This window comes from Portunus trituberculatus, chromosome 18, assembly GCF_017591435.1.
Source record: "Portunus trituberculatus isolate SZX2019 chromosome 18, ASM1759143v1, whole genome shotgun sequence".
NCBI classification, from domain to species: Eukaryota; Metazoa; Arthropoda; class Malacostraca; order Decapoda; family Portunidae; genus Portunus; species Portunus trituberculatus.
In genome coordinates, this window is record NC_059272.1 from 5,706,158 (window position 1) to 5,720,921 (window position 14,764).

General features: G+C 41.9%; 1 protein-coding gene across 1 annotated transcript; it reads right to left on the reverse strand.

The window, feature by feature from the left end:
- Positions 1-9,844: 9,844 nt before the first annotated feature.
- Positions 9,845-12,833, reverse strand: LOC123505749. Its single transcript, XM_045257404.1, has 2 exons — positions 12,375-12,833; positions 9,845-11,139 (listed from the first exon to the last, which is right to left on the reverse strand). The coding sequence occupies exons 1-2, from the start codon at positions 12,752-12,754 to the stop codon at positions 10,758-10,760; spliced, it is 762 nt and encodes a 253-aa protein (XP_045113339.1). The 5' UTR covers positions 12,755-12,833; the 3' UTR covers positions 9,845-10,757.
- Positions 12,834-14,764: the final 1,931 nt, after the last annotated feature.

Consider the following 14,764-nt stretch of genomic DNA (forward strand, 5'->3'; position numbering starts at 1 on the left):
ATCGGTGGCAGCTGCTTCTTCTTGTGACCCTCTTTAACTTGTGTGTTGCTTTCACCACAATAGTTGTATTTCTGCCCCTCTATTGCCTGCTATGATGAATATCATACTTTTTTAATCATTTCATGAAGACTGTGAGTGGATTGTTTCTCTGCATTTTCATCTAGCGTTCTATACTATGGCATCTAAATGTCCTTCAACCTCCTCACAGGAAAGTGATTCCAAGAAAAAAAAAATAAATAAAATAAAAATAAAAAAAACATGACCAGTGAAGAGACCTAGTGATGTATTGGTAGTCTTTTTAAGGCTTGAGTAACAAAATCCCCAAAATAGGCAGGCTTCCAATGGGTAGGAACGTAACTCCACCTACCACCCATGGTACACCCATGGTACAATAAAAAAAAGTTATTGTTTTCTATGGGAGAAACTAACTTGTTCCATCTTCAGGCTGAGTATGGTGTCGGGGTAGTGACCCCGAGCTCTTCACTATTATTACGCTTGAATAATGCGATTTTGAATAACGGATGTCTCCAGTAACGTTACCCTCACGTTGATTGAGAGTTGGCTGTTTATATATATATATATATATATATATATATATATATATATATATATATATATATATATATATATATATATATATATATATATATATATATATATATATATATATATATATATATATATATATATATATATATATATATATATATATATATATATATATATATATATATATATATATATATATATATATATATATATATATATATATATATATATATATATATATATATATATATATATATATATATATATATATATATATATATATATATATATATATATATATATATATATATATATATATATATATATATATATATATATATATATATATATATATATATATATATATATATATATATATATATATATATATATATATATATATATATATATATATATATATATATATATATATATATATATATATATATATATATATATATATATATATATATATATATATATATATATATATATATATATATATATATATATATATATATATATATATATATATATATATATATATATATATATATATATATATATATATATATATATATATATATATATATATATATATATATATATATATATATATATATATATATATATATATATATATATATATATATATATATATATATATATATATATATATATATATATATATATATATATATATATATATATATATATATATATATATATATATATATATATATATATATATATATATATATATATATATATATATATATATATATATATATATATATATATATATATATATATATATATATATATATATATATATATATATATATATATATAACGTTAATGTACCATTATCGCTATTAACACATATATATATATATATATATATATATATATATATATATATATATATATATATATATATATATATATATATATATACACACACACAATGCTCTCAAAGGCGCGAAATGAGCCGTCAACATCAGATTCATCAAAAGGGGGAACTAGAGGAGCAGCTATAGCAGGATTAAAGCTTGCCAATTTTTTCTTTAAATCTATTTCTTCCTCTCTAAACTTAGCGTCATTTCGTAGGGTTAACTCCTGAATTTCTAACTCTTTCTCCTGCCTTTTAAGTTGTAACTGAAATTCTCTCTTCTTTTTCTGCCTGTAGTTGCATTTGTTTTTCCTGTAGTTCTCTCTCTTCTCTTTCTCTTTTTTTTCTGCCTGTTGTTGCATTGTTTTTCTTGCATCCGGTATTCTAGTCTACGCTTCTCAATTTCCCACTGACTTATCCTACTCTTATCCTATTCTTCCTGGGGACTGTGTATTATAGTCCTCGTAGAGGCTGCTGACATGGGAGTTAACTCTTCTATGGCATTTCCTAGCAACTGACCTTCTTGCACTAGATGTTCAACAACTACATTCTTAATGACCTCTTTAGTCATCTGAGACGTGATGGGAACATCAAAATGTTTAGCGATGGCTTTCCATTGGTCTTTTTTTATGTTAGCACCTTTAAGTTGGTCCAGAGAAGGGTCAGCACAAATATCTTCAACATTAAACTGAGCGGAAGCCATATCAAATAGGTGATACAGAAGTAGATGTTAAGCAAACAACAACAATAAAATGATAAGTGAATTACTTAAGTGATGAACTTGGCAGAGGGATAATAAAGGCAACCTTGGAAGTTACCTAGATTATACTTAAATAAACACTTATGAGTACAATCACTAATGGAGGTAAACTAGAGAATTACGGCATTAAAAGGGATCCGGATTACTCTAGTTAGGAGACTTGAGAGGATGAGGAGTGAATTGTACTGGGACTTGTTATTGATAAGGAGGCGGATTAGTCTGAGGGACTAGTTAAAAGGGCCAATTATAACTAACGAGAAAAATGATCCGCGAAGTGAGGGGATTGAGGGTTCGCATGAACATATGATGATTCCAACACTTGGATAACACTTATTACACACCTGCCTATGTGCAAAAAATAGAGATAAGTGCTATCGGTGAACACGCCTTTCTACCTGGTTTCCTGCTCTACCACTGCTGTGATACCAATGAAAGTCACGAAGCACTTTTAACCCAAAGGGAGCCACTTGATCGCACAAAGGTAAATTTAAACCACACGCAGAGTAAGTCACACACACAAAAAAAACAACAACAACAACAACACATCAAAGTCACAACACCACAGAAACACAAAAAAAATGATGTAATCACAGAAAAAAAGTCACTGGAAAAATGGAACATTGAATTAGGGTTATAAGGGTCTTGTCACGGTCGCCAATTGTTACGTTCACCGGTTAAATGGGTAAGATTGGCATCAGGGAGCCGGTGAACAATAACAATAAAAAAAAAAAAAACACTGCAGGTTCAACTGGTGAGGATATGCAAAGGAGGCACTTAAGAAGCTATTTAGTAACCCAATAACAAAACACACATGAAACTGACATACACATATAGATATAACACATAAATAAATATAACCCTAAAGAACCCAACTTAACAATACTTAACATTAATACTAATCCTACATGGAGGCAATGTGGAAAAACGGGACGAGGAGAAGTGATACTTATGAGGTGTCGCAGTGGTGAAGTGCTGGGTGATGTGGATCCCACGGTATTCCAAGAGGCGGTGTGTTCATTGGTTGAGGCCTTGACCTCGACTGCCTTCCAAAAATGAGGGAGTTCGCATAACACTTCCACTTGAGTCGAATGGGGCTGCGTGAATCCTACTTCTGGACAAGAGCGGGGCTTCATGAGAAGGTGACGTAAATAATGCCAAACACTCCATAAATAGAAAATGTCAAAACATTTTAAACTCAAACTCTCCTGGAGACTTTTGGCATCTTGCCAAAAACATCTCCAATAACTTTACTTCTTCATCTTTCCCTCCTTTATTTCATACTGATGGCACCACTGCCATCTCATCTGTTTCTAAAGCTGAACTCTTCTCTCAAACCTTTTGCTAACAACTCCACCTTGAATGATTCTGGGTTTGTCCCTCCCTCTACTCTTCCGTCTGACTATTTCATGTTTTCAGTCAGAATTCTTTGTAATGATGTTTTCCGTGCCCTCCCTGGCCTAAACCCTCGAAAGGCTTATTTACCTGATGGGGTCCCTCCTATTGTTCTCAAAAACTGTGCCTGCCTGGCCAAACTCTTTCAACTATGTCTACCGACTTCTGCCTTTCCTTCCTGCTGGAAATTTACCTACATTCAGCCTTTTCCTAAAAGGGGTGACCGTTCTAATCACTCTAACTACCGTCCTATAGCTTTAATCTCTTGCTTGTCTAAAGTTTTTGAATCTATCCTCAATAGGAAGATTCTTAAACATCTGTCACTTCACAATTATCTATCTGATTGCTACCACGAAATAATAAATTAAAAGGGGAAATAATGTGGTGCCCCTCACATGCCCCCCATTAAAAAAAAAAAAGTATTTGGAAACAAAACATTTACAAAAAAATTTTTTAAGGGCGGTAGTAGCCTACCACTCCTAAGAATCTCTGCAAGGCATGGCGACAGGTCGGTGCGGGGAACCACCTAATCGCTTCTACTTTGGCTTCAGGAGGGGTGATGTAACCATGGCCCACTCGATAACCCAGGTATTGCACCTGAGCCTGTACAAACTCACACTTCTCCAAGTTGACTACTAATCCCGCTTCCTGGAGTCGTGCAAAGTCAGATGCTCAGCCCATGTCGTGTCATGGATGACTGACCGTCGTCAATGTACACGACGCAGTGAGTCAGGCCATCAGTGACTGGGTCCATAAGATGCTGGAATGTGGCCGGGGCATTACGCAGCCCATAGGGCATCACTTGGCACCGATAGACAGCGTCGTTGGCCACAAAACTTGCTATCTTCTTAGCCCGCTCGGTCAATGGAACCTGCCAGTACCCCTTGACAAGGTCCACTTTGGTAACGAATGTAGCGAACCCAATTCGGTCCACAGAGTCATCTACACGGGGCAAGGGATAAGTGTCTACTTTGGTTAGAGCATTCACTCGCCTGAAGTCAATACAAAACCTGACCTTGCCGTCAGGCTTAGGCTGCAGAGTGATTGGGGAACTCCATTGACCGTAAGTCCGAGTAATGAGCCCATGCTCAAGCATATACTCCAACTCCTCCACCAATTCTTGCTTCATAGGATTTACTCGGTATGGGGGCAGTTTGACAGGCTCTGAGTCCCCAACATCAATATCGTGTTCTATTAACTGAGTCCTGCCCGGAACACTGCTGAACACAGAAGAGTACTTCCTCAGTCGCCGAAGCAACTCATCTTGCTGATCCCCTTCTAACTGCTCAACCTTCTCCTTCAAGAGATGGAAGCTATTTCGTTCCCACTGCCCCGTAGGAACGACAGGTTCAGGCCCAATAACTTCTGGTGCCTCTCCCTCCCGGCAGAAAAACAAAACTAGAGATGCCTCTTGCACGGCAGAACTAAAAGAGCCCTTCTGGCTAGTAGAACGAAAATAGGGCTTCAGCATGTTAACATGACACAGCTGAGCCCTCTTGCGCCGGTCAGGAGTGACCACCAGGTAGTCGAGGTCACCCACCTTCTTTTCTATAACATAGGGGCCACTATAGCGGGCAGCAAGCGGCTGGCCCTGAAGTGGTAACAACACAAGCACTTCATCTCCAGGGGCAAAACTCTGATACTCGGCCCTGCAGTCATAATACCCTTCATATTCTGCTAAGCCTTACACAGGTGGGTCTGCGCCACCTCTAATGCCTTGGCCAATCTTTCTCGACTGCTCATGAGGCTTTTAAGCAGTGAGACAGGGCGCTCAGGCGACGGCTGACACCAAGCCTCCCGAACTACGTCGAGCGGTCCACGCACTCGGTGTCCAAACACTAGTTGATTGGGTGAGAAACCCAGGGACTCAGTGGGCGCTTCTCTCACCGCAAATAAGACATAGGGGACACCCTCGTCCCAATCCTTATCTCTCTCCATGCAAAAGCTCTTGAGCATGGTCTTAAGGGTTTGATGATGTCTCTCCAGGGCTCCCTGAGACTGCGGATGATAAGCACTGGACACGATGTGCTTGATCCCCCACGCAGTCATTGTATCTTTAAACAACTTTGAAGTAAAGTTGGTCCCCTGATCGGACTGCAGCTCGGCTGGCAATCCAAAGTGTGTAAAGAAATTCAACAAAGCCTTCAGCACCACCTTAGAGTGAGTGCTTCTCAGGGAATTGCTTCAGGGTACCGTGGTAACATCCATTATGGTCAACAAATACTTGTGACCAGCCCTGGTAGCAGGCAGAGGACCTACTATATCAATCAAAACCCTCGTAAATGGAGGATCAACAGCAGGGATGGGGTGGAGTGGCGCCACAGGGGGTGTCTGATTAGGCTTGCCCACCAATTGACAAGTGTGGCAGCACTTAAGAATTGTGGCTACTTCTCCAGGCATGCTGGGCCACCAAAATTGCGACGCAGGCGAGCGACGGTCTTCGGATGCCCAGGTGTCCAGCCATGGGCCCCTCATGTGCCAACAGCACAAGTGCCTCACGCAGCTTATGCGGCACAACTACTTGCAGTAGTTCACCACCGTCACTCTCCTGCCATCTACGACACAACACCCCTTGGTGCAAAACAAACTCCTTACTTCCCTCACCCACTCGAGCAAAGAAGGAGGCCAACGCCGGGTCCTCCTGCTGCTTACGAATGAGCTCTGCAGGCTCTAGCTGGGTAAGAGAAAGGGGGACTATAGGGTCATGGGGTTGAGGCAACGCTGCAACCCTACGTCCCACACGGCATCGAGGACGGAGAGCTGGCCCAAGCTGCTCCGCTCCTGCCATGTGATCCGGTGAGTCCTCAGAAGGATCATCACCAGCCAGGCAGTCACCAGGCAAGGGAACAGCTCGCTCCCTGCCTCCACGATGCTCCACAGGGGGAGAAACTTCCAACTCCCCCGCAGAACTGGAAGTCTCCTCACCCTGGATGCCAACTTCCAACAAACTGCCTGACTTATCATGCTGGGGCCTGTGCTGAACATCAGAACCCTCAGCCTCCACACCAGGAAGCAACTCAGCACGAGTGCTCCTCCGGAGTGCTCTGCAGAGTGAGGATAACCATCAAACAACTCAGCTACACCCAACACTCCGTCCTCACTCTCAGCAACAACTCCCAAAGCCGAGTCCGGTGCATTAACAGGTGACTCCACGCCGTCACCGTCAGCCTCTACACCTGAACTCAATGGTGAGCCCAACGCTGGCTCCACCACATCAGCACTGCTACTCCCATCTGGAGTCAATCCCACCTGGCTGCTAGCAGCCTCCTGGGTAGTAGTAACAGGCTCTCTCTCAGCCCAACTGGCCTGAGAGCGGGTAACAACATTTACAGAGTCCTGCACCACTTGCCCAGACTCCTCAGCAACCTCACCCTCATCGGAGGTTGGAATCCATACACGACCACCAGCCAAATCATTCCCAAGCAGGAAGTCCACTCCTGCGACTGGCAATTCGTCCGCCACTGCTACCTGAGCCGTAGCAGTGACAAGGGGACATGACAGCGTCACCTCAGCCGTCACGAACTCCTCCACAGTGTTAAGTCCACGACACAACACTGCCTGGCTAGATGTCACCTTCTTTCCAGTGACATTACGGCACACTGACTGCTGTGCACCCGTATCACGCAGTACAGTGACGGGATACTTTGTGCCATCAATCTCAACAGTGCCTCCACACAGGAAAGGACGGCACCAGTCAAGCTCACTATTCTTAGTAAGTGCGGGCGTGGCAACAGGGGGAGGGACAGGTGGGCCAACCTGCTCTCCCTCTTCCAAAGACGACTCAGGCACACGCCGTGCCTTCTCAACTCTAAAGCCTGAAGGAGCAGTCAACTCATCATTACAAACTTTGTCTGGCCACACCAGCAAGGCAACTGGTTTCTGTGAGGACTTGGGAGTTTCAGTTGTTACTAACTTTGGGCAATTGAACTTAAAATGCCCTTTTGCTCGGCAGTGATAGCACGTGGATTGGTAATCATACTTGGGTGTTTTGGGGGCCGTCTATCCCGCCGCCCCATCCTTCGCAGAAGGAGGGGTGGGGGCCTGGGGCTTTCCCAAACCCATCTTACTGCCAAATCCAGTGTATCGTCTAAAATGGCCTGAAGAGCCCGAGGAAGAACTGCCATCACTCCCTGGGCCTCCTCTAGGACCACCTTCCTTACGATTCCAACTCCCAGGCTGCTGTACAGGACAGTGGGCCAACACATAATCATCAGCCCATGTAGCAGCCTCCTTCAAAGGCCTAAACCTCTTCTCCCTCAACAGAGGTACCAACTCCTTATCAGCAATGTCAATAAATTGCTCCATAACTACTAACTCCTTCAGGGCCTCGAGAGTGTCAACACCCTTGCTTGCAATCCACCTCTCAAACACTTGGTCCAATGAACGAGCACACTCGAGGTAGGAGTCACTAGCTTGCTTCCTCTTTCCTCTAAATTGCAAGCGATAGGCTTCTGGTCGCAGCTCATATGCCCGCAAGATGTCAGCCTTAAACTCCTCATAATCATCCAGATCATCAGCTGACATTTTGTCATAAACTTCCAAGGCTTTTCCCTTGAGCTTATTCGCGACCAAGCCTACCCATCTCTCCCAAGACCAATTAAACTCCTTGGCCTTCCTCTCAAAACGAACAAACCATTCAGCCACTTTAGCTTCATCAAACTCAGGAACTAGCTGGAGACTTTGAACTAAAATACGCTCTACACTCTGTTCTCCTCCTCCTCCTGTACCTTCAATAACTCCAGGCGTACTTACAGCATGGCGAGTTCTCTCCCACTCCAACTCTCTATCTTTATCTGTCTTTTCCCTCTCCAGCTCCAATCTCATCATTTCCATCTCTCTAGCCTCCTTCTTTGCTGCTAGTCTCTGAATGTCTCGTCTCTCCTCAGCAGCTAGTCTGTTTGACTCTCGCCTCTCTTCAGCAGCTAATCTCTTTAACTCTCGCCTCTCTTCTGCTTCTATCTCCATTTTCCTTATTTTCAGCTTCAATCTCAGTTCCTCCAGTCTGGCAGCTGACTGGACACTATCAGCAATACTGCTCGCTGGATTAGATCGTCGGGAGCCTCCCCTGCTTCCGATACTTCTGCCAGGGCTAATACGTCCCATATCACCTTCACCGGGACCGCCATGTCCGTCATCATGAGACGTAAGTGCGTCCCCACTCACCCCACGCGCGGCCAAGGACTCATCATACCAACGTGGTGAGTCACCGCCAGCCTCTTGCCGGCTCACACCCGCACGCGCACCCTCATCATCTTCTTGTGAGGTGGTATGACGCTCTACAGGATCCCCAACACTATATTTCGCAGCAGTCGCACCACTCAGGTTCTTTCTGCTGAAAGTGTGCAAGCTCATACCAGACTGCCGTCCTCCACGGCGTCACAACAGCCCAGCGAGGCGACGAGACACTCTGCTATCACTCGTGCCTAATGAGGATTTGGTAATGACGCCAGCATGTACCAATCCTTCCTGAGCCTTGCACACCCAGCCCCTAGTAGTAGACAAATAATACTACAGAAATAGTGGTCGCCAGCAGTGTATAACTTCCCCCACTGCTAGGGAATCTTAGCAACTCCTTCTCCTCCTGACAGCAAACCAAGTAGAAATTATAGATAGTGTATAAGTTATGTGTTACGGGCGAAGCCTTAATACTCCGCAGAGAAACCGCCCACAAGGACAATTCCACCCACTTCTCTACGGGAGTTTTAATGCCCCTCCACACGTCTTGTACCCAGGCTGTAAGTGCCCACAGACTGGGACAAGATGCGTGGTGTATATTACTATATTATTAAATGCAACAGCAGCTTGTCAGCACCTGTCAAGACTAATTCCACGTGCCTACGGCTTACTACACGACACGATGCGTATTCCACATCCGGTGGTATACACAAGCCCAGCTACCAAATCCGGGTGACAACCAGCCACGCAGGGAGTCAAGATACTTGTAGCTAACAGGTCGTGCAGACGTTGACTATAGTGGCCTTAGCCACACACACGTGTTGTCTGGTGGGAAGCTTCATGCTGTCTCCTAGTCGGCGTGCAGTCATCGTCTGTACGACCTGTTAGCTACGCGTATCTTGACTCCCTGCGTGGCTGGTTGTCACCCGGAGTTGGTAGCTGGGCTTGTGTATATCACCGGATGTGGAATACGCATCGTGCCTTGTAGTATGCCGTAGGCACGGGGAGTCAGTTTTGACAGGTGCTGGCAAGCATCTGTTGCATTAAATAATATAGTAATATACACCACACGTCTTGTCCCAGTCTGTGGGCACTTACAGCCTGAGTGTAAAGCGGGGTACACACTATCAAACATGCTTGTCCAGCGTGTTCGTTCAAGCATCGCCACAGAATGAAACGGATGTTTGATCAAACGTCAGTATGCCTGCCGACAACGTCCTCTCAACATGAACGAGAAGAAAGCGTGCATCGCTATACTTTTAGCTATAGTCACTGAAACACCTGTGAAACGAAAGGAGAGTATGGATGAAGGAGTGGTACAAGAAAAAATGTAAGCTATCTCATGACTGCCTGTTGAACGAGGTGATAACATCACCCCAGGACTACAAGAATTTCCTTAGAATGGACCATGATACCTTCACACATTTATTGACAATGGTCAGACCCCTAATTGAGAAAAAATACACCCAATTTCGGGATGCTATACCACCAAATGAACGACTAACGAGTACACTTCGCTTTCTTGCAACACGAGATTCATTCGTAGACCTGAAATTTAGTACTTGTATTTCACCCCAAAGTTTAGGATACATTGTAATGGAGACATGTGATGCCATTGTGTCAGCTGTAAAGGATTTCATCAAGGTAAGTCAATAATACACACTGGTACTTTAACCGTTTTACTTAACCCATTGTGCTATAATAAAAAAAAGAGAGAAAAAAAAAAAACATTGAACTTAACAGACTGTACATGTCATTGTATGAAATACATAAATGATAAATTGAGAGAAAGAGAAGGGGTCAGGCAAACTGGAAAAATGATTAAATTAACATATTATATAGTCATTGATATTAGTTTTACCAGGACATTGATTATAAGTATTCCTATGTAGTACATCATGTTTTATTATATATCTTAAATATTGTAGGACAATATTACTCAGTATTTACATTAATGTATCGTGAGAATTGCACATTATTAATAAAGAATTAAACACTAAACTGTGGGTCCAGCAAAAGATCTGCTATCGACTTATGATCATTATTTGCTGCAGGAATACTACGGAATGTGAAAATAGAATTATTCTGATTTAAAGGAATGACTGTGGGCAACTGATGTGCACTTGTAACAGGAATTGGAGTTGATGATCTGCTTGAAGGCACGCTGTCCTCTTTATTAATTTTAACAGAATTCCTATGGAGCGTCCCCAGACGACCTTCAAACAGAACGTCACCTATGGCCTTTCTAGCGAAAATTTGTTGCTCGTCGCTTAATTTCCGAAATTCTTGTGCCCTGGTTTTTCCCAAGGCATCAATTTCATCCTCATCCTTTTTGAGGTGTTCACATGCCAATTCCAACAATTCATTTCTTCTTGCCTCAGTATTACCTTAACGTTTCTTGAGGGCAATCTTCGGACCACCTTCAGATGTACATGGTTCCTGAGGATGCCAGAGCGAACGAGAAAGAAGATTAAGTCACATTTTAACTGTCAAGAGGTTTCCGGGAATAATTAGGCTGTAAGGTATTGGAATGCATGCACTTACAATAAAAAAAATGTGCATCTATTCTTCCTCTTTTTTACTATTACCAGGTGCCTACAACGGATGAAGAGTGGGAAGGTGTATCAAAGATGTTTGAACAGTTATGGAATTTCCCACATTGTCTCAGTGCAATCGACGGGAAGCACGTCGAGATAACCAAGCCACCTAGATCTGGATCATACTATTATAACTACAAACACACATTCAGTGTCGTTTTATTGGCTCTTGTGAACACCAATTGTGAATTCATGACGGTAAACGTAGGAACCAATGGGAGAGTTTCTGATGGAGGTGTTTTTGCAAACACAACATTTAGCAATAAATTGAAAGAGAACACCCTACATATCCCTGAGCCCAGTCCTCTACCTGGAACAAATGACCCTGTGCCGTATGTTTTCGTGGCTGATGATGCCTTCCCTTTACAAGAAAATATAATGAAGCCCTACGGCCATCCTGATCTAAATAAAGAACAGCAGACGTACAATTACAGGGTGTCCCGAGCTCGATGTGTTGTACAGCGAACATTCGGAATTATGGCATGTAGGTTTCGTATTTTACTAACTACTATCAACCTTTCCCCACGTAAGGTCTGTAAAATAGTCCTCATGTTATTTGCATAATTATTTGCGTCAAAGAGAGGTTGCAGAATATTGGGAAGGAACAAGTAGGCCTGACAGTGAAGTATACATTCCTTTAGCACCAACTAACATAAATTCATCGTCATCTGTCAAGGAAGTCAGGGACAAATACTGTCGGTATTTTAACGGAGAAGGATTTGTAATTAGTAAAGATTAATCACATCATAGCTGTGCCACATCATATATAAAGATATATAAATGTTTGTATATATACATGTAAGCTCTCTCTCTCTCTCTCTCTCTCTCTCTCTCTCTCTCTCTCTCTCTCTCTCTCTCTTCTCTCTGATGATTAATGGGATATATTATACTGAACGAGGATAACAAGATAATGTAAACCGTATTCTCAGTAACGTTACTCAGCTGTATGTTACACTTGTTATGTTAGACTAATATGGAATAATAAAACATAAAACTTATATACCATTACTTTACCCCTTCATCTAACTCCATCGTACACAGGCCTTCCTCTTGAGTTTCTTGATCACGGAGGAAGCCCAGCGCATCGTAGTACCACAGCGAAGGTTTATAGATGTCATCGCTACCAGCGCCAGACTTCTCACTCTTGATAACCATCTTCAGCTCCCTTCTATAACTGGTACGGAAGGCGTTAATTTTTTTGCACACCAAGTCCTTTGTCGCAGTGGGTATGTGTTCTTTTAGCATTTCTACCAACTGTTTGTAGCAGTTTCCTTTCAGGTTTCGGTTCTTATAGTCTTCACTTTTAATTTTCCATAATGATAGAAAGGATTTATAGCATTCAATGAAGTCCAGCCAGAATTCTTGGCCTTCAGGAGGTGTTGCTGCCATGGTTGTCGTATCCCAACTGAGAATGCTTGATCAAACATCGCCACACATTGATCATAGACTACCTGCTTGACAAACAGACTGTTTGAGCATCGAGTATCAAACTGCTTGTCAAACCGTCCAACCTGCCCACACACTCTCAAATTGTTGTCAACTTGTTTGATCAAACACCTTGTTGGACAAGCATGTTTGATAGTGTGTACCCTGCTTAAGACGTGTGGAGAGGCATTAATACTCCCATAGGGAAGTGGGTGGAATTGTCCTTGTTGGCGGTTTCTCTGCGAAGTATTAAGGCTTCGCCCGTAACACATAACTTATACACTATCTATAATTTCTACTTGGTTTGCTGTCAGGAGGAGTTGCTAAGGAGATTCCCTAGCAGTGGGGGAAGTTATACACTGCTGGCGATCTCTATTTCTGTAGTATTATTTGTCTACTACTAGTCGCTGGGTGTGCAAGGCTCAGGGAAAAGATTGGTACATTCTGGCGTTATTACCAAATCCTTATTAGGCTACAAGTGAGAGCGGAGTATCTCGTCGCCTCGCTGGGCTGCTGTGACGCCGTGGGGGACAGCAGAAAGAACCTGAGTGTTGCGGCTGCGGTGAAATATAGAGTTGGGGACCCTGTAGAGCGTCATACTCCCCGGTGAGCAGACGTAACTACATATATATATATATATATATATATATATATATATATATATATATATATATATATATATATATATATATATATTAGTGTTTTTCTTACCTTCCAGAGTTCTTTTGCAGAGTTCGCAGGTGAAATGAGGTGCCCAAGGTTTGTCCTGACAGGCATGCCGAAATATGCGTTGTAGGCCTTGCGCATTTTCAGTGATCTTTCCAGAGAGTACTTTTTAGCTCTAGTTTTGATAAACTTGCCACAGACGTAGCAAAATGCGTCTGCCGGATGCTTACAACCTCTGGATGCCATGCTTGATGAATGCAGATAGTAATGACTGATGACGATCGACTTGTTTAGACATTAACGGCTAGAAGTGAACTGACCTGTTGAGCATATGTTTCAAAACATTGCTGGCCAGTTTATAAAAATCAAAGTTTAAAGAGAATAAGCATTATATCCTTCGTTTTTTATATGAAAGAAAATAGAAAATAACACTAATTGACCAAAAACAAAAAAGTCAAAATTTTGTTACACCATGTTATCATTATTATTATTATTGTTATCATCATTATTATTATATTATTAATATATTTTTACTACTACTAGTATGTAGATGAATGAAATACATATATATATATATATATATATATATATATATATATATATATATATATATATATATATATATATATATATATATATATATATATATATATATATATATATATATATATATATATATATATATATATATATATATATATATATATATATATATATATATATATATATATATATATATATGTGTGTGTGTGTGTGTGTGTGTGTGTGTGTGTGTGTGTGTGTGTGTGTGTGTCAGTGGTGGAGCGCAGCGGGGAGCGGAAACAGGAGTGAGCAGGGACCGCAATCTTGAACATAAGTGCTGGGTAGGAGTGGAGAGCGGAAGTGGGAGCGGAGAGTGTTAGTGCCAGCGAAGAGCGCAAGGGGGAGCGGAGAGAGGAAATATGAGCGGAGAGCGGAAGTGAGATTGGAAGCAGAGGGCCCGAGCGCGAGCGCTTCGGTAACTCCCCAAAAATTAGCAGATGGGTGATAGCGGAAAGGTCTAGCCTGAAAGAACGGAGGAGCACCAGTGGAACTTAATTTTGAGAGTGCCTATCCAGCTCTGTCAATTTGATCTACATTGGGTAGACCCACATAGGATGTGTGTGTGTGTGTGTGTGTGTGTGTGTGTGTGTGTGTGTGTGTGTGTGTATTCACCTAGTTGTATTCACCTAGTTGTAATTTTACAGGGCCTGGGTATCATACTGTGTGGCCCCGTCTCCATATCTACACACATCCAACTTTCCTTTAAAACTATGCACACTCCTTGCT

What these genes read in the sequence shown, in the direction of transcription:
- LOC123505749 (XM_045257404.1), bottom strand. Translation starts at nt 12,754, where the DNA reads ATGGCAGCAACACCTCCTGAAGGCCAAGAATTCTGGCTGGACTTCATT. An exon ending in GAGTTAGATGAAGGGGTAAA is followed by an intron (nt 11,140 to 12,374) that starts GTAATGGTATAT and finishes TACTGAGGCAAG; the next exon opens with AAGAAATGAATTGTTGGAAT.